The sequence below is a fragment of the Carassius carassius genome, chromosome 38 (genome assembly GCF_963082965.1).
Source record: "Carassius carassius chromosome 38, fCarCar2.1, whole genome shotgun sequence".
NCBI classification, from domain to species: Eukaryota; Metazoa; Chordata; class Actinopteri; order Cypriniformes; family Cyprinidae; genus Carassius; species Carassius carassius.
Window position 1 is genome coordinate 15,468,700 of NC_081792.1, and position 26,932 is coordinate 15,495,631.

Below are 26,932 nucleotides of genomic sequence, written 5' to 3' on the forward strand. Positions count from 1 at the left end.
ACTCTACAATTTTCATAGTCATGAAAATAAAGAAAACTCTTTGAATGAGAAGGTGTGTCCAAACTTTTGGTCTGTACTGTATGTATATATATATATACACACAAACATTTAAATATATACACATATATATATACACATATATATATATATATATAATATACACACACATACATTATTTATATATATATATATATATATACACACAGAGACACATATCATTAGTAGTATTTAAATGAAGATGAAAATTCTCATTGTTGAAATTCTCAATTCAATAATACAAATAATAATAGTTTTGTGAACTACTTACATGGAAATGTATTCTGTTTCTGTGTCATGAGGCCCGTGTGTGTGTTTGTGTGACAAAACTGCCCAGAGACTGCTGAAAGGGTTAAAGACGACACACACAGGTAATTCACTGTACAAAAGGCATGTTTGGAAACGGGCTTCAATTCTCCAGCACCACTATAATATCAATACATATCGGGTTATCATAGATGCATATATATATAAAATAAAAACGGAACCAAAAAGTCTTCATGTATAATACACTCCCTCAGGTATGTGAACTCTGCTACTGCAAGCTCCTGGGGATGAGAGGGGGTGTGTTACAGATGGATGAATCCATGTTTTCAAATGTGTTTACACCTAACCATCGCATGGTGATCAGTCCTCTGCCAATAATCACTTAAGTTTAGTATGCAGTCTTAAAAACCATAGGATCCTTTCAGTTCAGCACTTACTTAAAGTAAAGACAGCTGGGACAATGTGAAGAAAGATGGAGCATAACATACATGGCAGAAAGAGAAAATGCACACATCAAGAGATCCAGTCAAATACGTCTCAATGGTCATTAGAGAAAGAAACAGAAAAAGTTCCTGAATCTTAAACAAAACAAGGCTTTTATATGTGTCCAGTTCAATGAAAACCCCTCTTGAACCTCTTCACTCTCCTTTTAATCATGGATGAAATAGAGCAAGACTCTGCAGAGGCAATTTATTTCAGTCTCTTTGAGAAAGGAGAGGATGATGGCATGACGAAGCACTGGAGAAAGCCACTCTCTCTTATTCCATCTTGCTTTCTTTCGCTTGCCCTTGTCTCCTCTCAGTGTACATTGGCCTGCGTGATTGAGATAATCTCCTGGATTTCCCGCACCATCATGATGCGTGTTAGCATGTGCTCCAGTTGCTCGCTCGTGATTGGCTGAGTGGAGTACCAAATAGGGCTGTTTGGTGCCACAACAGGCTCTGGTGTCAGGTAGTACGTGTCATTACGACCCTTGGCAGTCTGAGGGCTAAGGACAGACAAAAGAAAAATGAGGAAAAGACACAAGGAATCATTTAAAAGTATAATACAAATGGCAAAAGGCTCAATGGATCAAATCAGTGGCTTACCATTTGAAGAGGTAAAAGTCATAGAGCTTGATAGGACAACGCAGCGGGTTCTCTGGGTCCTCAGCCTGTTCTGCGTACATGTCATCTGTCACTACAACAATAATAGATGTCATTTATGACTTCCCACAGTTTTTGACCAATGAATTAATGACTTTTACGTGTCTTTCTAGAACTCTTCCATTCATTTGTTTATGTCAAAATCACAATTGGAGTGAATCAGTGTGCAAGGGATTTCTTTTAAAAACTAAAAATCTTACTGAGCTTAAACTTTTGAAAGGTAGTGTACACAATGAATAAGGATAAAGTTTATATTTGTCTTGCAACATTATTTTGTGGCTGACTCTTAACCTTTCTGTCCAACATGGTGTGGCCCAACTCCTTTCAGGTAGCGGATGCTGGTGCTCTTGTCTTTAGGGTTGGTGGGGTTCTTCTTAGTGTGTCTGAGCACTTTGGAAAAGGCCACTTTCATATGTTGCTCCACTGTGGTCAAGTGGAAGTACCTGTGCAGAAACAACATTAGAACCCCCGAGCATTCTTTGCCATCATCCTTAAAGAACTGAGAAGAGATGGAGACTCACTTGGTGTTGAAGTACATCAGTGTTGTAAGTAGAGTGGATGGAGAATGAGCTCCCAGCTGCTTACACTCCCACAGCATCTCCTCTGTCACATGACTTGGGATGATGTAGCCTGGAAATACAAAGACAATCAACATAAACTTCACAAAACCCAAAAGCAGATCATTTAAAAACACACACAAACTTACCAAGATGGTGAACACTGGGCCTCCACTCTTCAAGAATTTTGTGTAAACACTGACAAAACCGGCTGTAGTACTGATCAGAGAAGATGTCGTCTACTCTGCCGTTCTCAAACATGTACTACACAAAATAAAAGAAGAGAAAGAAATCAGCTTATGCATGCTAATGATTCAGCATAATCAGCAGAAACAAAAACCTTAAGAAATAGGACATACTTTTTGTACACATAAAAATACATAGTATAGTGAATCGGGTTCAAATGGCTCCCCCTCCAGGCCACGAGCCTCTTGGGTCATCAGAGACAGAGCCAAGTTCAGCTCGCCCACTGAACTTGACACAAGATCATCCTGGAAGCGCAGCGGCTGTCGACCTGCAGACACAGACATTCATTTTGCTGCCAATAATTACCACAGTTCATAGTTTTGACCATGGATTCTACATGGTTAAAGAAATTAAATAAGACCTTTTAAAACTTAAATAAAATAAATTAAGCAATTAAAAAAAAAAAGGTAAACAATTTTAATCAAATATCAAAGAAATACAGTAAAAACAGCAATATTGAGAAATATAATTACAGTTTTGAATATCCTTTAATTTGTTTTAATGTGATTTATTCTTGATTGCTTATTTCATAAAAAAAATAACTTAACACAAACGTGAAGACTTGTTTTCTACTTGATAGTTTTCAAGTTGAATGAATTCATGAAAAGAACTGCATCATTCATTATTATGTGTAGCAAACAACATGTTTTACAATATTCAGCTAATTTAAAAAAATAACAGGGCCTAAATTTAACACTCGCCAAGCGCCAAATGAGAGTAAAAATAGGCATTGGTGAGTGTATGTAACAGTGTAAGTTGCCAATTGGCGGGTAAAAATTTTATGAAATATAACAAAACAGAGAAGAGAAGAGCCAGTTTTTAAAGAGATTCACTCTTACGTAAGCGAATAAAATCATCTTTTCCGAAGACAAGATCATCGTGATAAGCTATTTTGTCATAAGTGACAAAAGCAAATAAAATAATAGGATAAAAACGGGCAGATAAAGTCAGAGCAGTGTGATTGCCAGCTTGTCCCTAGACACGGTTCTAATAACTTTTACCTGAGAAGATATTGCTGCTTCATTTAGGAAGATTAACTTTTCCCTTCTTTATTCTTTATAACCTGAGAATGTGGCGACACATTCCTGGGGTTACGCCGCCTAAACGGTGCAGTAAAGTAGCCTATAGTTTGAAAGGTTGCTTGTAGCTTGAATAAGGATGAATCTGTATAGTTTATGCATTTACAATTTATAGTTTATGTGAAGATTGTTTTAAAATCACTTAATATTTCAGAGCCTATTAAAGTGATACTCCACCCCAAAATAAAAATATTGTCATAAATCACTTATCACCATGTTGTTCCAAACTAGTAAAAGCATTGATCGTCTTTGGAACACAATTTAAGATATTTTGAATGAAAACCGGGAGGCTTGTGACTGTCCCATAGACCGTATGCTCTTCTGTATCAGCTGCGCCACAAGGATGCGTGGTTTTCTTTTCAAATCAAAGCATAAATACACGTAGAAACAATGCATCCTTGTGGCGCTGCTGATACAGAAGAGCATACGCAGCATATGGTGATATGGAGAGATACAGAGGAGATTGTTGACAAAGGAATTGTTGAATAAAGTCTTTATTTTGTTTTCTTTGCTTACAAAAAGTATTCTCGTCGCTTCGTAACGTTACGGTTGAACCACTGATGGCAGATGGACTATTCTGATGAGGTCTTTCATACTTTTTGGGATCTTGACAGTGTAACTTATTTGGCAGTCAATGGGACAGTCGCAAGCCTCACGGTTTCATCCAAAATATCATAAATTGTGTTCCCAAGAACAAAAAAAATTCACTGGTTTGGAATGACATGGTGGTAAGTTACAACATTTTCATTTTGGGGTGGAGTAACCTTTTAAATGTTAAAAATAATGTCTATTTTACTGTAATATTGCATGGCTATAATTAATAGGCTAGGTAAAATTTAGGGAAAATGCATTTAACAGAGACACCAGTAGCAGTATTGGTATCAATAGCTACTTCATTAATAATAGGTTACTTACTAAACAGATACCATTAAAAACATTTAAAATATACTATATGTTCTTTCTACATTAATTGGAGGTTCAATGTGAAATTATGGCAATATAAATATGCAACTAATCGTGAATAACTACAGAAAAATGCGATTTATTTTAATTGATTGACAGATGACAACATTGTTGTTTTTTGTTCTTGTAAATATATTTACTCATTGTAGTAGTAATAACTGCATGTTTTTGCAAAATTAGTTTCATGGCAAGTAAAAAAAAAATAGTTTTTGGCCAGTAGATTTTATCACATCACCAGCCACTGGCAGTTGTGGCAAAAAGTTAGTTTTAGGCCCTGTGAATGATTTAACTAATGATAGAAATACCTGAGAATCACTTTGATACTAAGACTGAGAAATAAATATAACAGTACCAGCTACTGACTCAATTCCATACCTAAGTGCTGATGAGGACCTGCTTTTGATTAATTACATGTGCAAGTGCAAACATGATTGAGAAATACATGAAGGCTATTACCGGTACTTTGTTTATATCAATATTTAACATTAACATTACTTAATGTGTACCAAAGCTATTAGTTTTTCCTTCTCTTTTTTTACTTTGTTTATTAGTTTTGGATGTTATATTGAATCTGGAATTAAGAATCATAAAACTTCACTCATATTGCTATGGCCTACTAAAAGACAGAGGTAAAGATGAAAAATTTAACTCACGTCCAATAGGTGCCAGCTTATTTTGTTCATTCTTGTCCAGCTCAGCATTTTTGCGCTGAACCCAGAGCCTCCACACCTCCAACCCTTCCTCAGGCTTCAGTGTGTTGGGGAGGACCATCTCTGGAGGAGGTTCCAACAGTGGTTCCGCCTCAGTCTGTGCCTGAAAACACAGAACACCAGTGATGTGCAATTTTTTATTACAATTAAATGCACATCACCTACTGAAGAAATGCAAAATTACTTGAGACAACCTGTGAGCGATAAATACTTAAAGGGGTGCTTGATTATGATTTCACCTTTTTTTTTTTTTTTTTTTACTTTAGTTAGTATGCAATGTTGCTGTTAGAGCATAAACAGCGGCTGCAGTTTCAACACTCAAAGTTCAACCCAAAGGGAGATATTTTCTTTTAAAGAAATCGCTGTTTAAGGACTACAAAATATGTCTTGTAGAGACTACAACAAACTTCTTCCCGGGTTTGACATCACTAACCCTGATGTTTACATAAACCATGTCCCCGCGAACATGCAACTACCAGTGATGGGAAGGGGTGTGATGTTTCCTGACAACATGCACTAGGGGGTTCGCGAATCACAACACAGTGGGTCAGTTAACCAATCTGAGCCCGATTGCGTAATTCTGTGGGATAGGTTTCATAGAACCCATTTTGACAAGAACGGAAAGAGCGGTGTAGAATAAAGGTACAATAGGTGGACATAATGCATTTTTTTTAAACAAAGCATGAACATGTTACACTGTACCCCATAAACAAAATCAAGAAAAAAGCTGATCAACCACCGCTTTAAGCATGCAGGATTCCTTCTATTATGTGTTCACCTGCAGGTGGAGCTGTTGTTCCTGAGCCTCTCCATCCTGTATGTGTTGATGCTGTTGCTGCGGATCCCATATGTGCAGGGCCTGCGTTGTCCCAGAGTAAGCACCCCCTACAGTCTGCACTGCTACAGGGATGTGAATGTTTCCATTCATAAACTGAGCTGGGAACAGCGAATGTACAACTTCCTCCTGAGTGGCCACTCCTGAGCCAGACACCGGAACAGCCACTGCCCCGGCAGTCTGAGATGCACCGATTATCATCTTGTCTTTATCGGTAGGCGAGGCCTGTACCTGCACGGTGCTGTAGGCCTCCTGAGGGATGGCGATGTGGGCCACACCTTGCTGCTGTGGGGCAGAGTAAACAGGTATGGTCCAGGTCTCACCGGCTGGGCCTGTGATGGTACCAGTGGTGCTGTAGAGATGCGTGCTATCAACGGTCAGCAGGTCTGGTCGAAGTGACAAGTAGCCCTGCTGTTGGCCCTGTGGGATGGCCAAAACAGTAGCCAGCTGCTGCCCTTGGGGAAGCGAGTAGGACACAACTGTTGGGACATCCACCTTTCGTTTCTTTGCAGGTTGGAGGACAGCGGGTGAGGCTCCAGGTCGTCTCTCCACTTCCCTGGGGGAGCCCTGCTGCTGAGGAGGGGACAGAGCCTCCACAGTCTGGATTTGAATCTGCTGACCTCCGGCAACTGCTGCAACCAGCTGGGCTTGGATCTGAGAGACATACCCACAAGTTACATTATAAATCTATCATGCATAAGCTGGAAAGCTGCTCATGTATTGGCGTGCATTACCTGTTGTTGTTGTTCCTCTGTGAGTTCTCCCTGTTGTACCAGCTGTGTAGTGGTAACTCCCTGTAGCTGCTGTTGGGTGGGAGAGGCGACCTGAAGTACCTGGCCAACTGTCTGACCCTGCTCCCCCTGGATCTGAACCTGCCAATGAGGGGATTGAGAGATATTTAAAGGCAAAAAAATGTCCCGCTAGCCTGGGGTAAATTCTCAATCATGTTTTGCCATGTACGCCAGCATATTCCAGCAAAAGTGTATTTATGAATATGTAAAAATTGCTGGTTGGTGCATATGTTCTTTTTTTTCTATTTCTTTAAGTTTTACAACAGTTGTTGTGCTTAATATTTTTGTGGAAACGGATCATTTTTCTCAAGATTCTTTAATGAATAGATGTTCATTATAAATGTCTTTACTGACACGTTTGGTTAATTTAGCACATCCTTGATGAATTTCTTGATGAAAAAAAAAAGTCTTTTATTTTAAGAGAAAATATACTTTTTAAATGTTATTTGTTTCCTTCTAAAATGAGACATGGCAAAATGTAACCAGCATCTTCCTAGCAAAAGGGCTGTATTCACACTGCATTCGAGATTACAAATTCTACAAATTCCTACAAATTTTAATATTATTTCTATAATGTAAGCAGCTCCATAGCAATCATATGTCAAACTAGTTTCAGGACAGATACATTTCGAAATATCTTCAAGTGACTCATTTTTCTGTGATGAACAGATATTAAAATGACAAAAAGACAAAGCAGACATTCTACCAACAGGCTAGAAAATCTACACGACTGGCAGCACCACCCATCATGTCTAAAACTCATGATCTACACGGTAACAAAATATGAAAGATTACATTTACACTCCCTCCAGAGGAAAAGAAATGCCCCTGGCAGAGTGGAGCTTTACCATTATTACCAGTATTTAATTGCCCGGTAGATAAGACACACAAGAACAGAATCAAAAGACAGACTCAAACCTGTACTTGGATCTGCTGTTCAGATGCTTGATGCACAGCTGCAGCCAGCTGGGAAGAGATCTGTGTAGACGTCACCTGCACCTGCGCAGAGTTGAAGCAGAAATGTGAAAATAATTTTTGCCTTTTAAATCCCAACTAAAACAACAATGAAAAGTGATTCTTTTCCTACCGGACATGCCAGCTCCAACAATGATCCTGCCACCTCTGTGCTGTCTGTGTAGATGCAGTTGGCACCTTGCTGGTACACCATAGTGGTGGTGGTGCCGCTGGTCTGCTGACTGAACTCCTGCAGCACCTCCGGGCCTTTAGAGGCCAGCGACTCCAGGAACTCTTTCATGCGGTGCTGAGGTACAGTGCGTGCCTTCTGCCGCACATACTCGTCGAACGAGATCGCACCGCCTTCAATGGACTCATTCATGACAGGTCAATCCACCCTGCACAGGAGCCTGGATCACAAATTAAATTAACACACAACCAGTCAAAATATGACACAAACTGAATTTATGTTTCTCTTTAAACTAAAGGCATATGCTTAAAATTAGTCTAATGGACCTTTTTCACATTTCTGGAGCTCTTAAAAGTCATCATAACTGATGAACAGTAACTACAACAAATATCAATTTTTGCATTTTCGTTTGCTCCAACAGTAAAAGCCAGTATCCGCAATAGCATTTCTATGATTTTACAGAAGAAAAAAAATATTGAGAGACTGATTTTGACGGTCAGAAGAGAAAAGATGACAAATTTGATGTCACTCCCTCACTCACTAACTAGTTTTCTGTAATGCTGAGGTAATATAACAAAAGGCATAGTTTTTTGTTTTTTATTAAAAGTAAAAAAAAAAAAAATGCTAGATTTACAATGTTAACTGTGGAAACGTAACATCAGTCTGTGAAAAGGGTCCTTAGACAAATATTTCACTATTATTCTATGGATTAATAGTCATAATGAATACATTTTGAAAAGTAATTTGTTTACATAAATTATTTATGTACAATGTAAATCACATTAGACTCATCTAGACTAACAGTTCACAACCATTTACATGAACATAACCATAAGCTTATGCGCACTCAAGGGCAGTAATCCTGAAAAAGAGTAATAAGATATTTTGCATCACTGCTAGCTCTACTTTGGCATTCAATACAATCTCTGCACAATGGAGATCTGATTTCATTTTAGAAGAGTACAGCAGCAGCCAATCCGCCCATAAATATGTGAAATCTTCATGCATTTGTGTGTAGTTTAGATAGCATTGTATAAACTGGAGGCAAAAGGTGTGTCGTGATTTAGAAATGACGAAGAACTCTCTGTATCACGCTTTTTCAGACAGAAACAGCCTCAAACCACTGCTGTACTTTGGACCCCTCGAGCAAAATAAATGAGTTGCACTGAGTTTGTTCTCAAATCAACAAAGCCAACCCCATTCTAAATGATCAAACACAGCTCTTTTTTTAATTAACAGACATAAACAATAATTATGACCGTATGTGATTGTAACACACTGGACCACTCAATGCTTTTGCCTCGAAAACATGTTAGCAACAATGCTAACTCGCTAACATTTGTCAAATGAAACTTCAAAACCCACACAAAAAGGTGCAATGACCTGAATTACGATGCTAAACACATGCCACTATGGTATGCCGCTATGTGGTATTTGCCATCATTCCCGCGGTAAATGTGCCAAGGCGCGCGCAGCCGTCTAGCTAAAGTGAACTCGCGTGCTAATCTTCCCATGCTACCTTAAATAAAAGCCAAAGCAATTTCCGCCAAAACACGCCGTTCAAAAAACAAAAACCACACTAAAGCTAAACTAAAGCTGGCCGTGCACATGTAAAGTCAGTTTGCTTTGCTATATGCCGTTATTTTTGCACTCAAGCACATCTGACGATATTTAAGAGCGATTTATGTCGTGACGTGTGCTTATTCTGCTACACACATATATGAAACGGTTTAAACCCCGCTGCGGCCGGGTGCAAATATGTCCTACCGTATTAAAAAATACACAAACGCGCTGCTTGGACGGCTTGGATGGCTGTAAATGTTATTTTTTAATAATAGTGTTTGCGATGGAGCTGACGGAAGTAGGCCTGTTGTGACAGCGCTAGACCCCGGACTGTCCTGCTCGTGAAGGCGGGGACGGACTCGCAGCTCCCCCTTCCGGCTCCACTGCTGCCGCGCGCATATCCACACTGTGCCATGAACACGGAGCGTAGGGTTGCCAGATTTCGCAATATTGCGAAGAAAAATCCCTTAAAATTGATGTCGTCTGCATTATTAATTACCTTTTTAAAATAATATAACATTGGTTTGGGGAGAAGATTGCTTATTAATGATTAACACGAGGATAAAAGGAACAATAAAATAATAATTATTATAATAATCAGACTATAATAAAAAAGTGAAGTGAAAATGCAATAGCCTATTTGATTGGAAAATTGTAAATACAATGAATTTTTCATATGTTGATTTTACACCGAACTGATTAATAAAAAATTACCTTAAGATTATCAAATAGCTAAATATCTATTGACAGCATCATAACTCAGTTCTTAATTGATTTACCCATTTTTTTATTTCCTTTATTATTATTGTAGTGGGGGCATTTATTTGGTTGGTGACTTTATCATACAATAATAATAATAATAATAATAATAATAAATAAATAAATGTAAAAAAAAAATAATGTAAAAAATGACTTTTGGATAATAATTCCAAAAATGCAATCATCCACATGTACTGAACAATTATCAAACCCCGCTTATAATTAGCGGACATGGCAACACTGGCGTAGCCAGTCAACAGCTTGCACGGGCGCGCGCACTTGCTGTTAATGGCACTTTATAATAAATGGTTTATCGGTAACAAAGTACAGACCTACTACGCTGCCCATTGATATGTTGTTGGTATAACTTACAAATTTGCCCATGTTTTTATTTCCCACGCTGTCTGTGAAACAACCGCTTGTGATTTCTTTGTAAAATATTTTTAACGAGTTAGTTATTAAAGACGTATATAGAAAAGAATGACAGCAAAATACATTGAACGCATTTAATGTATTTTAGATACGTTGCCTATAATTATGTACGTAACAGAGCGAGATGAAGCCATTCTATAAATGTAATTTCAGCGTGCTTGTGCCTTTAAGCGGAGCTTTATTTACTCCAGTCCGCCTTAAAGCGCTAAGCATGTGTCTGTGAGGGCCTCCCCCTGGTCGCCCTGCAAAAGACTGCCTGACTGAGCTCTTAAGGTGGACCAAGTGAGATATGCTGTATATCGCTTAATCATATGACTGTATGAGTTCAGAAAGAGTTAACTCCCACGGTCTCCCTCTTAACCCCAAAATGACCCTGCCCTATAATTTTGATAAACATATAGCTCTTCACAATCCATTTAATAACTGACATATAGGAGCCCAATCATCTCAGCAGAGCACGTGTAAATATCAGAAAATCAGTTTGTAAAACTGTAAGCAGGCCTAACTATCCAATTTCCTGTCCTCTTTATTGCAAAGAGCAGCACATTAAACTATTAATGACAGCATCCAACTAATCATTTTAAATTAACATTTAATGTTCTCTCAAAATCATACCATTTTTTTTTTTTTTTTGTAGAAACCGTTTTTATTTTAATTTAGATCATCCTTTTAGAACTCCAGTACATACAGTACATAAACTAAACTAAACCAAAATCTGCTTGGGAAATTTCAGGCTAACAATGAGGATTAATAAATATCTTTGAAAGCATCACTCCAACAACAGAGCTGGCCAAATATATTAATATAATTTACACAGAACCTCTTTGAAGACCTATAAAACAATAATATACTCATAGCATTATTTTTCTTAATCTTATTTATTTTCTTTTTTCAATACAATATTACATCAAATAATATACACAAATTATGTACTAAAAAAACTATCATTACTTAATTGTACATAATGTTTTTTAATGTCTGAAATAGGTAACATCCCCCTTTTCTGAGTGTTTTTGTGTGTGGGAGAGTTTGACATACATTAAAATAAGATCTAAATCCATCATGTTGTCTTTGCTGTGAGTCACTATGTTAATTAAGCCACAGGGCAGGTTTGTACCAAGAACCAAGTAAGTGGTAGGCCTATAGCCTACATGGTTTTGAAAAAGACAGACTATATCAAATCAGAAAAACAGATGTTTAAGTCAATAATTTTCACATTACGTCAACTGTGTGATGGGATTTTTCTTGTTCAATTAGCCTTCAGCTTTGTTATGTTATGTAGGAACAGACTGGTTCAGTGAACTAATGGTCTTACTGAAATCCTTTAATGAAGAGATTACCTTTACACATCTGTGGTACCAGAAAGGAACAGATACACAAAATTGAGAGAGGAAATATTTTTGAAGACTACAAATCTTTTGTAACCCTGCCTTGATTTATTTCATTCTACACTAACGTTTCAAAGCTCCTGTATTTTTTAAACTGTTGTTGTTTGGATTAGGATCAGAACCCTGAGACATAAACCCAGCAGAACATCATCAACCAGATGGCAGAAAGATTACAGTGAAACATCAGGTGGGCTGCACTCTAAGCATCAGCACAAAGATGCAGCAGTCAAGAAGACAACATTCAGTGACGATTACACCAGCAGAAAAATGACTTACTTTTGAGAAATACTCAGAAAAACCATGATATTCACTTTCCAGCTGAACTCAGGAACTTCAGGTAAGTGTTCAAAGGCTTGGATGAGGAGTATTTGGGTTTGTTTCAAATCCAACAAATCAGTTAGTCAGTTAGGTCTATAGACAAGGTAGTTCACTTACATTAAGTTGTGAGGTAGACATTTACATTTAATATTTTGTGAATGAAAACGAAACGAAAGATAAATGCATGTAACTAGTTGAAAACTATATATATATAGGCCTATGTGTGTGTGTGTGTGTACGTGTGTATAGTATGTATGTATATATATATATACATACATACTATACACATTCACACACACACACACACACACACACACACACACACACACACACACACACACTTACTTTCTGTAACCGGAACTATAAAGGCAATAGGCTGTGTGATCAGAATTTTCATAGATATTTTGTAAGTGAAATTCACACCTAAGCCTATTTAATCTATGTCAATTATTTAAATGACTGGTTCATCACCTCTTCTTAGCAAGCAAAAATAATAATAATAATAATAATAATTTTAAAATAACAATCAAAAGTTCAGTTAATTACATTGTAAAACTGGATAAACTGACAGACTGTACAGTTTATAATCTGTAAGAATCCCATGTTGAAAATATAAAAAAGAAAAAGAAAAAAAGTGATAATGTGTAGTTACTTTTGTCACTGCTTTGGGACCTGAAATTTGTACCTTTTAACTTTTGCGATACTTGTCACTATTTTCATATTCTGTATAAATATCCAGTTCATTCATCCAGGTTTTGATTTTGGAAATGTTATTTACTTTCACAACTGTAGCTTCTAAAAGTCTTTATTATCCATGCATATCCTGTTTTGTCACCATTTAGCTCCTGGCACTGTTTTTACTCAACAGGCTTTGGAAATAAACGGGACAGAATGGTTTGGCTTCTCACTCTGATTTTAGGACTGCCTCTTCTCCAGCAACCTGTCACTTCCCTTGACTCCAACTCAGCACAGCCCTTAAGCCACAACAACCTGAGCAGCCAGGCAACTGATGGATTTCAAAAATCTCTACCTGTATCACATAATGCAAGCTTGATTGAGGAAAGAGTTGATAATAGATTTACCAAAGACTTGCTTTTACCCCTCCTGCCTAACTTTAGCATAAATGAGGGCTCTAGGGAAGGAAGTGGACTTCAGCAGAGCCTTGAGGTTATGATGCCCTCTACTGGTCCACTGGAGATGGACATGTTAATTCCAGACAGAGCAGAGAAACAAGATTTTGACATGCAAGAGATATATGCTCACCCTGCCCCTCCAGTTCCAAAAAAACTAACTCAGATTTTTGATGAAGATGATCAAGCTATAATTTTAGCAAACAAAAACAGTGCTTCTGATCAAGCTACTTCCACAATGGCTGTTCAGTTGACTACACACATCCTTGTCCACATAAACAACAATGAGAGAGTAAACAAAGACCAACCTTTGTTGACAACCATCGAGCCAATAACAGAGACAAACACTACAGGAAAGTCTCTAGTTAATATGCATTTAGAGACATTTAATACAAATATAAATGTGAACAGTAAAGACGACATGAAGGCTTCTCAAGATATGAAGTATGTTGCATCCACACAGAATTTAAGCTCCATCACAAAGTCTGAAATGTTGGGAAACAATGGCACTCTTGTGACGCACTGGCTCCACTCAAGGGCTCTTTGATCTCATGGTGGGAGAAAAGCATTATGTCACCAACCATCCGCCTGCAGCCACACCTCCATTACAGACTGGTTAGTATTTATCTGAGATTTATTCTGTTAAACAGTGGTGATGTTTATTGAATAACCACTGCAATGTTAGTTCAGAAAAAAAAGAATAGAGCAAGAAAGTCAGCAAATCAAGGAAATAAACACTGATTTTTCTTATGAATTTCAGGTAAGGATAAACGTGAAGAGGCTACATCTGATTTACCTGTGGGGTTATCATCCACAAATCCATCTGTTTTGCAGGCAAAAAACAAAGTCACAGATAGAGATTACTCAAAGAACAAAGGTAATCATGAATAATGACATTTTTATTTAAAAATGTAGACTTTTACACTCTATTATTAAAATGAAAACAACTTAAGTGTTTGAACTAAAATGCTCTCGATTTCCACTATAGATGACGAAAAGCCAAAATGGTTTGCAAGTTTTTTTGGACTATTAACAGAGAGGAGGAACCTATCTGATGTCATAGGTCCATGCATACTAGGCCCATGTGTAATCTCCACCGGTGGCAATGTGACCCAGCTACAGTGGGAGGACTTAAAACGGACACTAACCTTTGCTTGGGAGCTACATGTGTATAGCTCAGCTGTATTATTTCTGTTGGTGGTGGTAGCTGCAACATTCGGAGTGATTGGTGGGGCTAATTTGATTCAACCATTTTGCAACGCCTTTGTCCTTTCTAACATCCTGCTTCTGCTAGCAGGTCTGCTTCGATTTGTACAACTCATAACTGACCCATATGGTACCAGAAACATTCTTCCTCGCCCTGCCCTCACTGCTCTGTATAACTTACCTGTTCCCTTAATGCTCTGGGCCCAAGCAACATTGGCAGTTTTTGCTCTGAGAGAAGAAACATCAGCTCAGAGGCTCTCGTTGACCGGGGTGCTGGCAGCACTGCACTGTACCTCTCTCATGTTGGCTGACCTGCTTACCAAAACCTTGTCACCAGCACTGCCATTAATGCTACAGACACTTACTATTTGTTGGGGGTTACCGCTTTGTTTAGGAATCTTTTTCCACTCTCTAAAGCAACTCAACTACTCCCACAGGACCCCACTACCAAGGTGGAGTGCCCCCAAGCGCTTAGAAAACAGTGTCAGGCGTGTGCTGTTGATGTGCGCCCTCCTTGGAGTGCTCGCCTGTGCTTTGCAAATCTATAGTTTTCTCTGGCTGTATGGGTTACTTGGTGACTGGCGCAGATTTGGGTGGGGATGGTGGCTGGTGCAGCTCTCTGCACGACTGCTAGAGCTGGCCTGGGTTTTCTCTCTTCTACTACTGGGATCTCAGGTGTTCTGGAGACCACAAGGAAGGAAGCAGACAGGGAAGAGAAAAACAGTGTCACATTGGAACAAGCTGTTTGACAGGTTACCAGTGGGGCCTTGGTGGAGAACGGATGAGAACTGGGCTAAACTGTTGCCCAACAACTGGAAAGGTCACAAGCAGTCCTGTACAAATGTCAGCCAGTCAGTCATCCGAAACCAAGCAACTCCAGCAACCTCAATAATGACTGTGCATGACAATGCTGGAGTTATTGTTGGAGGTGACCTATACAGCAGCAGTTATGACCACTATGCCTCTCCTCTGTGGACTAGTGGTGTGGAATGGCGAGAAAATGAGTGCTTTCTCTCACTTATTGAGTTTGACTTTCACCCCCCTTCACCCGTCAACCTCCATCAAAGCATTGACAATGCCCTCCATCATGCCAACTTGCTTGGTGTAGGTACCCTTTTCACCCCTTCAACACCCTCCTGGACTCAAAATGAAGGATCCCTTGGACCACTCTGCGATAATGTTGTATCACCCACCACCCCAACTAACAAAGCCTATAGGTGGGCTTTAGATAATAGCTTGAGTCCTAACTCCCCTCAGCATCTTGGGACTGCAGTACAGCAAACTCAAGTGTCAGTGTCTGTGATTGAGCCTCTGTCTTCATTTACTCCAGAGACCATTAGAAAAGTGTGGGAGAGAGATGTGGCCATCCCAAGAGTCACTGTGTATGATGATTGCACCAGCATAGCAAGTGGAGATGGCATCACTAGTCTTTGAACTAATAAGAAGTTAAGCACTTTGGCACTTTCTACTATGTTTCAGATTTAAATGCTTTAAACAGACCATGGACACAATATTGCTATTCATGTAATTTGACTCTTACATTATTATAGACAGGAGTGTAATAAAAACAGTACATTAAAGATGAGTAATTAGTAGTTTTAAAAGCTCTCTCCCTGCACGTATAAATTTGTTTAATACATGTACAATGGAACCTCTGAATCCTGTTTTTACAAAATACATAAAAATAAATAAATAAATTATTGTAACCTACTTATTTTAATAAAAGATCCAGATATTCTGAATGTTCTATATCTTGCATGAATTTCAAACAACATACGAGTATATTGTTCAGGGCCTGTATTCACAAAACATTTTATCTTACCACAAAGAGTTCTCCTAAATAGCAGTAAAAGTTTTTAGCTAAGAGATTTCTCTTAAAACCAGTTCACAAAGCTGCTGAGACAAACTTTTACTAAGGAATAGACAGAAATCTTAAAGGGTTAGTTCACCCAAAAATGAAAATTATGTCATTTATGACTCACCCTCATGTCGTTCCAAACCCGTAAGACCTCCGTTTATCTTCAGAACACAGCTTAAGATATTTTAGATTTAGTCCGAGAGGTTTCTGTCCCTCCATTGAAAGTGTATGTACTGTATACTGTCCATGTTCAAAGGTAATAAAAACATCATCAAAGTAGTCCATGTGACATCAGAGGGTCAGTTAGAATTTCTTGAAGCATCGAAAATAGATTTTGGTCCAAAAATAACAAAAACTAAGACTTTATTCAGACTTTATCCCATGTTTTAAAGTTTAGTTAGTGTGTAATGTTGTTGTTAGAGTATAAATAATATCTGTAAATTTCTAAAGCTCAAAGTTCAATGCCAAGCGAGATATTTTATTTAACAGAATTCGCCTACATCGAACGACCAGTTTGGACTACATCCCTCCACTTCCTGCAGTACTGACGTCACTAGAACCGTTTTTTGACTAACCTCCGCCCACAGGAATACACAAAAAAGGGGCCGTGGTCTTGTTGCGCTCCAACGGAGAAGAGGAAGAGTTTGCGTTTGTCGCCATGTCGTCAACAACGCTGTTATTTTCATCTCAGAGTCCAATCACCTTTGTTTGGGCTTCCCAGGGACGCTGTACTTAGAGATCAATGGTTACAATTTATGTTTAACTCGTTTCCCGAAAATGATAATCCACATGTAAAACTATGTGCAGCACATTTTGCTGAGGACAGCTTCCTCAATCTCAATCGGTTTAATGCCGGATTCGCACAAAGATTATTCTTGAAAGATGGAGCAGTTCCCTCTTTTCTGGAGAAGGCGTTGTTTATGGACCACAACCGGTAAATGTATTTTATTATATAAAATACATTTACCGGTGTGTGTGTGTGTTTAGTGTGTGTGTGTTCACTGCTCTGTGTGTGTGCATTTCGGATGGGTTAAATGCAGAGCACAAATTCTGAGTATGGGTCACCATACTTGGCTGAATGTCACTTCACTCACTTAACATTGCAATAAGTTGGTGCGTTTAACAGTTTCTATAACGCGTTCTGTGATTAGAAGTACATCTCCACCAGCACGTGCGTTCAGATCAGGATTGCCAGGTTTTCAAAACAAATCCTGCCAACTTGCTCCTCAAAACTAGTCCAAAACTAGCCCAATCGCGTTTCCAGGAGGGCAGCGTGCGCTAAGCTGGTGTTGAATCACAACACAGGAACCGCTGGCACAATCAGAACTCGTTACGTATTTCTGAAGGAGGGGCTTCATAGAACAAGGAAGACATCAGCCTGTTTTTATGACAGTGAAAACAGCGGTATACAGATAAGTGAATTGTGTGAAAAATACTGTTTTTTTATATTGCACACTGTAAACACAATCAAAGCTTCAAAAAAACATGAAAGCTTAACCTTTAAGTATATAATAAAAAATTTGGAGTTTGGATAACCTTCATAACCTTTTTAGAAGCTCATTATCAAATCATTGTCAAATGTATCTTAAATGTTTATATTCCAAGGTAGATTGCTGGCAACAGCCATTTTAGGATATTTTAGATTTGTTCTTAGTGACTTAGGAGTCCTCTTCACTACTAACATTTCACAGATTTAGGAGCTAATTTTAGCACATAAAGGCTTTGTGAAATCGGCAGTTGAAGACATTAACTTGTAAGCAGAAAACACAAGATACTTCTCTTTTCAATATGAATAAGGCTTTATTAGATAAATCTAAGACATCTAACACAAGCACACTCACTCACACATTCACACAAGTTGCAGGAAGATAGAAATTTAGGGAATGAGTTTAAGAGAATGGAAATATGGAATCCCAAGTTTACAGAAATACGTGAAATTGCATAGACATGAACAGCCATCAATCACTTAATTAACCCTCGCATTTAGTTCCTCAATGAGGTTAAAATTATATTAGATACACCAGTACAGAGTCTGGAGGTAAGTTATTTATGTTGCCTGTGTAAAGGGGTTCCCTTTGTTGTTATTGAAAAGGGGGTTTCCAGAGGTTGCTGATTGGCTGGAAGTTCAGTAGTCGTTGAAGTAACGTCTTGGGAAGACTGTGGTTGGGCGTCATCTGACAATGAACAGGCACTCGAGGTCAAACTCAGAGACATGACGTTACAAAACTTAACTCAGAACACGAAACTCTCAAACAGAAAAGAAAAGAAACTAAAGTAAAAGAACAGAAGTAAAGTTTGACGAGACTAGGTGGTGTTTCTTCTCATCGTGGCTAAGTAGCAGCAGGCGTGCAGGCCGAAGCATGCTGGAACAGCAATCAAAGAACGCTAAAAGTGATGACTAAAGGCATGGCTAGGAGCAAAAGCTAAAAGCTACAAGCAAGCTAACAGCCGGCATGACTGATAGCAAAAGCTAAGAAGCAAACGCTAAAAAGCCAAATTTGATGGTGTCCTGAGTATTTAAACTGGCCTTTTGGCCACACCTCAAATGTTGTCTTGACCAATAAGATATTGTCTTTGCTCGGGGTATCATAAATCATATGTTATCTTATCAAGCACGTGGTCCGAATTTTCCCACTCTTTGAGGGTATAATTTTGGACATGATTTTTATAACAAGAATATGATACATTTGACAAATAACTGATGGTCAGTAACATTTCAAGCAAACAGATTGAAACACATACTAAACATGAATATAAATCCTTAAACTATTCAATAGTTATTAAGATGGTTTCACAGTCTTCTGTCTTTCTGTCACTGTCTTTTGTGAATGTTGGATGGCATACTCAATAATTGATTAGAAACATGATAGTCAAATGTGTGGGTTTCATAAATGATATGGACTTATGCAATGGACTGATAGTCTTTTAGAAGTCCTTTTGAGTTCATTTTGGTGCATCTACATTTGTAAAAGACTATCTGCCATTCCTTGACAAGGATGTTCTGTGGAGACCAGAGGTTAAAAGGTCCCTTAGGAATTTCAGTCTGGTTCTGCTAGGTGGGGGGAAGTCAATCCAATGATCTTGTTTACTCTCATGGGTTTACATTTGATGGTCAGGCTGGGCATCTCTTTGACCATCAATCTTGATTACTTGCCCCAAATTTTACAATCTCTTTTCTGAATTGAAATTGTCATTAATTGTTCCAATGGTGTTAATGTTGAAAGCTGTTCTGTGAAAGAGTTGGTTGGTAAGTGGACTTGCTTCTGACTTGTTGCACTAGGAATTGATTTACCACATCCTGTTGCCTTTCTGAGGAATTCGGCTCCTCGTGTTTCAACCATGGTCCTGATCGAATCTTTAATTTGTCTGATTCGGGTCTGATACGCTACAGCAAGGTTTGTATTTCATTTGGAAACCAAGGTCCTAGAGTCTGGAGGAAGGGCGAAGAAGCTCATAGCCCAAGTTGCTTGAAGTCCAGTGTTAAGTTTCCACAGCCTGTGATGATTTGGGGTGCAATGTCATCTGCTGGTGTTGGTCCATGTGTTTTTTGAAACCAAAGTCACTGCACCCGTTTTCCAAGAAGTTTTGGATCACTATATGCTTCCTTCTGCTGACCAACTTTTTGAAAATGCAGATTTTTGTTTTACAACAGGATTTGGCACCTGCCCACACTGCAAAAAGCACCAAAAATTTGTTAAAGTACCATGGTGCTGGTGTGCTTGACAGGCCAACAAACTCACCACACCTGAAGCCCATGGAGAATCTATGGGGTAATGTCAAGAGGAAAATGAGAAAAAAGAGACCAAAAAATGCAGATGAGCTGAATGCCACTGTCAAAGAAACCTGGGCTTCCAGACCACCTCAGCAGTCCCACAAACTGACTACTTCCATGCCACGCCGAATTGGGGCAGTAATTAAAGCAAAAGGAGCCCCTACCAAGCAGTAAATTAACATACTTTCCAGAAGGCCAACAATTCACAAAAAATATATATTTTTATTGGTCTTATGAAGGTCTTATGTTGAGATAGTGAATTGGTGGGTTTTTGTTAAATGTGAGCCAAAATCATCACAATTAAAATAACCAAAGACTAGTTCAGTCTGTGTGCATTTAATTTATTTAATGCAAGAGTTTCACAATTTGAGTTGAATTACTGAAATAAATTAACTTTTCTATGACATTCAAATTTACTGAGATGCACCTGTAATCTTAAAGATTTCTAAATGCATCTACTTTCGGAAGGCCAAATAAAGTGCTTTTGCTTTCGCCTAGATACACACAGCATCTCCCTGACATGGCTGCTTCAACACTAACTGCGGTTCCTGAAACCACACCTTCTTATGCAAATATGCAAATGTTTCCACAAAGTGACATAGACATGTGTGGGCCTGTTTGAATGAGCCATTTTAGGGGGGCATGGCAGAGTCTTAACTTTGATAAAGATTAGTCTTTGCAACTTTATAGATCTTCTTCATGCACCAAGAGCTTGTAATACTCCAAAGAGAAAGGAAAAACTGAAATTGCATCATATGACCCCTTTAATTAGAAGCATCACAAATTAAAATATTGAACATACATTTAGAAGTTGATTTTAAAATGTATTTAAAAAGTAAAATTAAAATAAAGTTATGTAAACACTTGCACAAGTGTGTCCCATTAGGTAATGAAAAGTTTTACACATACGCCTTGTCCAAATACCCACACTTGCAGTCTTGGACACTAGCGACAGGAAGTAAGTGCACAAGACTGTCCAGATCTTAAAAAGTGCAGGGCCTCTAACACACACTAAATCCACACAATCTCGAATACCGCTCCGGCGTGGTATTTAAGGCTTGGTGTATCTCGTCATGCATCATGTTGTTTAAATAAATTGCGAGACTTTTTGCCAAGAGTCTGTTATAGGGACTACTGAACAGACATTTAAACGTTTATTTTAAAATGTAAAGTATTGAAAATAAAAATTAAAACCCTGTAAACACTTGCGTTTTTACAACACTTCAAGTGTGTTCCATCAGGGGCCTGTACCATGATGGTAGCTGAACAAATTCAGAGTTACAGGGTTAGTTTTGAGTTGACAAAACCAAACCGCTCCAATCCGGCTTTGTTGGTACCGTGATGCTGATCATCAACTATCTTTGTCAACTCAGGCTTTGATCCTGAGTTTGTGGAGCGCGTGCACATGAATGTGTGACATCACTGGCGAAAAACCATTCACAAGCCTTGCAACACAAAGCAAGTTTGATTTACCTCTCACGAGAGATCCAGCAAGATTAAAGGCTAAAGGTTAAAGGTTTTGCTAAACGTTAAGAGATTAAAGAATATGACAAATTTAAATGTCATATGAAAAATGAAGGAGGACAAATAAAATAAATTATCTTGCTCTATCAGTGCAGTGACAAGTGAAACTTGTTAAATGTGCAGTATGGAATTTTTGGCCACCAGGGGTCACTCAATCAAAACAATAACATGAGACGTACTTTGATGACGTCGGGAAAGAGCCTAGGCTCATGGGAGTTGTTGTTCATTGGAACACGCGCTCTGTCGCTCCCCACATTCCTCACTCATTTTAACTGAGGCTGGCGACACACTGGATGCGTGGCGCAAGCGTCTCAGCTGCGTGGCGTGTCAGTTTTTAATTCGGCTCCCATGTTAATAGGTTAGAGCTTGCAGACTGCCTGTGTGTGACGCGTGTCTCAGGCGCGGCTCGAGCCGCGCGGAAAACGTGTGCATGCTAGAAATAGAACCGACGCCTATTTTTCACGCGACACGCACGCGTGTTGGAAGCGTTTCCAGGCAAAATATAATAGGAAAATATGTTTATATGTAATTTTGTACACAAATACATATTAATTCATGACATTTTGATGTTTGAAAGTCTATAGGTTGACATAAATTCAGATACAAATGTAATTTTAAAAATAATTAAATAATTATCGATTTTCAAATATTGCACCTGTCAAACATAAGTCTATTTTGCCGTCAATACTGTTGACTGTGTCCTTTATCAGTAGGCTTTATATTTATGTTCAACATGGAGTATAGATATTGTTGTCATGAAGACAAGAGCCTGGTCTGTCGGCGGTCTCCCTCTATGTCACCTGCAGCAGCAGCAGCAGCGCGCCGCGCTTCTGGCACGCAGCAGAGACGCCACGCAGCCAGTGTGTCACCAGCCTTAGTATTTTGACAATCACGTATTTTCGAACGGAGAGATATATGAATTATCAGACCCCTATCAAATCAATATTCCATCTAGCTAGTAGTAATATATGTTAAAAAAAAACACGGTTGCCTTTCGTTAATAATTATAATTAGGCTACGTTTATACTATGATATCGAACAAGATAGTGAACTGCTTTTGAAGCTACTTTATCCTGCTAGATATAGAACACATGTAGATTTACATTATACTCTACATGAGAGCTAGTCCGTCTGCGTTTTACACAAGACATCATCGTTTCACAAAATATACGGATAGATATAACGTTAGTTAGCTGAATGGATGCATACCTGTTTATTAGAATGCAAGCATCTCTCTGTAGTTTCAGCTTGTCACGAAGCTCTCTCTATCTTGGAAATGCAACTCCAATATTTACCCGTGTCTCGTTTCTTCTTCGTCCCAAAACCTTCTCAGGACATTTATTTCACCCGTACGTTTGCGCTTCACAGAACGTGCAGGCAAAGCATAATCATGATCCATAACTAAGTTATTGATTGAGGTATAAATACGAATATAAACAATATAAATATAAAATATAATAGTCTCGACCAAGGCTAGCTACTACTTTTTCTTCCTCGTCTCGTCTTTGCTTCTGTTCACCTTTGTATTTGGCGGTTCCGCAGGAAGTTAGATAAACTAGAGGGGTCAAAGTTTATATGACGCCATAGACGGGCGACAAAACGGAAATAAAGAAACGCGCCGTGTCTTCTAATTAAACTATAATTTTCTCCGGATTTTAAAGTTCGTGGAAACTGTCGGGATAATGTAAGTACACAACAAAAAAAAAATATAACATAGATATAGTGATATCTGCTATTTTTAAAGCAGAAAAATTACATATTGTGCCTTTAAGTTAGTTCATACATTTGAAAATAGATAGTGATAGAGACTCGAACATGTAAGGTCAGATTTTTTATTTTTTAAATAGTGCGATCTATTGATACCACCGCTTATTTATATTACATGATCTTTATACATTAATATTTATTTAAAATAAACAATTTATAATAACTGTTAAACTAAAATTGCTTGTGTGTAATAGATAAATAATAATAATAATATGAATCATAATAATAATATAAATCATACAATTATTTTTTTTGTGCATTAGTGACCTTTAATTTGGAGCAAGATAAACTGGGGGAGTGACTTTGAGTCAGACATGTGTCACTTTTCTCACATCTGATTGGTCCAACTTCAGTTTGAGCTCTCTAACCCAGAACATAACCTGCCCTGGAGCAGGTTAGCCGTGGAGTGTAAGTTACTATGGAAATGAATGCTGCTAAAAGCCAAGCCAATTACGGGGTACCTAAAACCCAGGATTGGTGCAAACTAACCTGAAATTTACCTGGCTAGCCAGCTAATCCAGCTTTATGGTACTGGCCCCAGGTAATGAAAAGTTGTAGACGCACTTGTGGTCTTAATGCTTACTTGAACACTTGGGCCAAATATAGGAAATACGTAATTTAAGTAGTCAAGTGCAAAGACTGCAAGTGTGAGTATTTGGACAAGGCAATTGTTTTAGTCTTTATGCTCACTTAAACACTTGGGCCAAATACAGGAAATGCATAATTTAAGTAGTCAAGTGATCAAGTGCAAAGACCGCAAGTGCAGGCATTTGAACAAGGCATTCATAAGTGGGAAATAGGATATTTCTGATAGCACACGAAGGCAGCATAACTCTCAGCATAATGAGGCACAGGTGAAAACAACAAGCTGATTGATGAACAGATTTGATTGGTCATCCAATATCACTGAGTGATTGAAATGTGAGTACAAATAGCACAGTATGGCCAAGTGAGTTTGTCAAGCTGTAGGGTTAAGTTTTTTTTTTTTGATGACTATGAATTCTCTGGCTGTTGCTTGAGAAATTGTCATGTCTTGGGCAAAGGGTGTCTTGTTTTTCACAATGCCTGTGGTGTCACTGAGTTATTCTTTAAGGATGGATCCTGAGGTGCTTTCTGAAGTAGGTGTTGCTTATAGTGCAATCTCTAAAAACCCAGTCCATTTTGGTAAACTTCTAATTGGTGGCCAAGGTACAGTACCTTATAATAATTTGAAGACCTCTGCGTTGAGGTATTCGATGTCTGATGGGCACCAGTCAAATGAGGAAGGTAATCTGACATTCTTAACCATTTATTTATTTATTTTTTTGAGTGGGATCTCAAACTTAACTGATGTTTTATATATATATATATATATTTTTTTTTTTTTAAGTGTGGCTTCCTTCTGTCAGCACTAAACTGCGCCACCTGGGTTCTTCTGTGCAATGTAGCAATGATTCAATGATCTTGCACATTCGAGGACCGAGAATGCCACACTTTCTGATTGACCGAGGTGAGTTTTTTTTTTTTTTTGTGTGGGTTTTTTTTTTTTTTTTTTTTTTAAACCAGTTTCACCAACCATCAGGAGAGGAGTCACCAGTGCCTCTGTCTGAGATGCCAGCTAGCTGTGGCTTCTCACTGAAGCGGGCACGCAGGGATGTCTCTCTTGTTGCTCCATACCGGGGCTGTCATGTCAGACAACAGGTTAGTGTGCATGATAAAGGTAGCAAGTGCTATCTCTGTTCTGGCTGCATGATGCCTCATGAGTTTTTGAAGGCTTTAACTTCTCAATCTAACAGGGAGGAAGTTATGTTCTGCCGCTCATTATAATGGGTGCTCCAGTGCAAATGTCTTGCCCTGTGGGTCCTCTTCTCCCTACCGTGTCCTGCCTCTCCTTTGGCATGATTGTCACACTTGGCATCAGAGCAGATTATATTAAAGTTAAAGGCAAGTCTCTTAGTTCGCTTTTCAATACAAGTTGAAAACCACGAGCTTGACCCTTTCTATGTTTTTTAGTTGATGGATCATGGCAGCCTCTGCTCCTAACATGCGCTCAATGCTCGTTCACATTTGAGAATACTGCTGCTGGTTCACTGGTTGTCACTGCCTCATTCACCGGGAGCTGTTGGGAAACTACGGTAAGAATAACTGGATGCACTTGCATGACTTGTTTACATGTTTGAAGGTCCTTATTAAGGTTTTTTTTTTTTGTCTTCCTCAGGATACGGCAAGGCAACTCCCTTTGTTGTACGGTGGCCGGGAAGTGACTCTTTCCTGTCCTCTGACACCACCAACTGTAGCCCCAACCATGGCCCCAACCACACCTGCCCATGACCCAACTGACATGCAACAGATGTTTGACCCTTTCCGTTTTGGAAAGCCATGGTGGTATCCTGGGGCACCTGCTACCCTGCCTCCCACTGTGCCACCTACGACTGCCACTGCCACATTTTCAATATCCTTTCCAGCAACCCATGTTCCCTCCCAAGTATCCCATGCCAATATTTGATCCCTTTTACTCTAAAGGTGACCCAGCTGCTCCCCCAGCACCGCAACCACCATATCCCTGGTACCCAAAGTTCCCTCCTTATAAAAATGGCTTCCACAGCCGAGTTGAAGTGACCACTCCTGCAACAACTGTACCTGCCCCATACCAGTCTAAGCACCAGTATCCAGGTTATCCAATGTACCCACCGTACTATGGCCAACCGGTCAAGTCTTTTGTGGCTCCAACTGCAAGATACCCTTTAGTGCCCCAATATCTTAAGGGTCCAATCTCTGGTGCCCGCAGCCCTAGATCTCTGTCTTCCCCTGCACTGTTATCCTCAGTCTACAGTTCTCGTAGATGACCACTTGACTGGGCAGATGAGTGGACTCTGAAGTGGTATTTCTCTTGACACCAGAACAAATGGTGTCAGTTTGGAAGATTGCTAATAAAGCTGTGACTTCATTAATGTTTCTGTGTGGACTTTCTCTTGCTGTTTGGGCAAAAATAAGTCCCCCCAATTGCTGCTCAAGTAGTTTACTCAACATGGAGTTCTGCATAACCTGTAACTGTGGAAAGGTCTAATTCACCACTATATATACTTCCAAACAAAGCCATGAAATGATGTGAGCCCCTGAGCAATGCTCAGTGGTGTTTTGTAGCAGTAGTGTGCTTCCTTTTACTTATTAATGCATTCTCTCTTCTGTTTCTTGGCTCTACTGATGAACGAATGATGCAGAGAAGGACTATAGAGGAATTGAAGTAGAACTTAACAGTATATTGGAATATTATTAAAAAGAGCTGCCCTCACTTTGTGGAAGTACTCAATGTGTGGTGACTTCAAGATTAGATGTGTTACTTGGCACTCAAAGCAACAACTGCTTAGCACGGTCTTAAAGAGAACCTTTTTAATCTTTCCTGAGAAGGAGAGATTTGCAAATTGGCATCTTTCAGATCCAGTATTTTAATTGGCCATTGTAT

The 26,932-nt window shown here is 38.9% G+C and overlaps 3 protein-coding genes and 1 long non-coding RNA gene across 7 annotated transcripts in view; 3 read left to right on the forward strand and 1 right to left on the reverse strand.

The window, feature by feature from the left end:
* Positions 1-411: 411 nt before the first annotated feature.
* On the reverse strand, positions 412-9,732 carry LOC132119405 (transcriptional regulator QRICH1-like). Of its 2 annotated transcripts, none has more exons than XM_059529320.1 (12): positions 9,541-9,732; positions 7,717-7,993; positions 7,548-7,628; positions 6,573-6,710; positions 5,782-6,492; positions 4,947-5,106; positions 2,365-2,519; positions 2,155-2,269; positions 1,970-2,078; positions 1,740-1,891; positions 1,392-1,482; positions 412-1,291 (listed from the first exon to the last, which is right to left on the reverse strand). In XM_059529320.1, exons 2-12 carry the CDS (start codon positions 7,963-7,965, stop codon positions 1,102-1,104), a joined length of 2,151 nt encoding a protein of 716 aa, XP_059385303.1. In that variant the 5' UTR covers positions 7,966-7,993; positions 9,541-9,732; the 3' UTR covers positions 412-1,101. The 2 variants fall into 2 exon arrangements, with proteins under 2 accessions (XP_059385303.1, XP_059385304.1); XM_059529321.1 differs by lacking the exon at positions 9,541-9,732 and adding an exon at positions 9,157-9,470.
* Positions 9,733-11,893: 2,161 nt separating this feature from the next.
* On the forward strand, positions 11,894-16,193 carry LOC132119027 (proline-rich transmembrane protein 3-like). The gene is made up of 4 exons (XM_059528769.1): positions 11,894-12,252; positions 13,076-13,978; positions 14,124-14,240; positions 14,352-16,193. The coding sequence occupies exons 2-4, from the start codon at positions 13,915-13,917 to the stop codon at positions 16,001-16,003; spliced, it is 1,833 nt and encodes a 610-aa protein (XP_059384752.1). The 5' UTR covers positions 11,894-12,252; positions 13,076-13,914; the 3' UTR covers positions 16,004-16,193.
* Positions 16,194-24,435: 8,242 nt separating this feature from the next.
* Positions 24,436-26,932, forward strand: part of LOC132119423 (uncharacterized) — a 233,911-nt gene continuing 231,414 nt past the window's right edge. Inside the window, exons 1-3 of one of the 3 annotated variants that reach the window (XM_059529360.1) lie at positions 24,437-24,756; positions 24,860-24,979; positions 25,052-25,170. In XM_059529360.1, coding sequence (XP_059385343.1) covers positions 24,519-24,756; positions 24,860-24,979; positions 25,052-25,170 — 477 coding nt within the window. In that variant the 5' untranslated portion in view covers positions 24,437-24,518. Of the gene's footprint in view, positions 24,757-24,859; positions 24,980-25,051; positions 25,171-26,932 lie in introns of all 3 variants that reach the window. The other 2 variants (XM_059529362.1, XM_059529365.1) reach the window with 2 other exon arrangements.
* Positions 25,474-26,416, forward strand: LOC132119425 (uncharacterized). The gene is made up of 2 exons (XR_009426155.1): positions 25,474-25,604; positions 25,688-26,416. It is a non-coding gene; the product is annotated as an uncharacterized LOC132119425 (long non-coding RNA).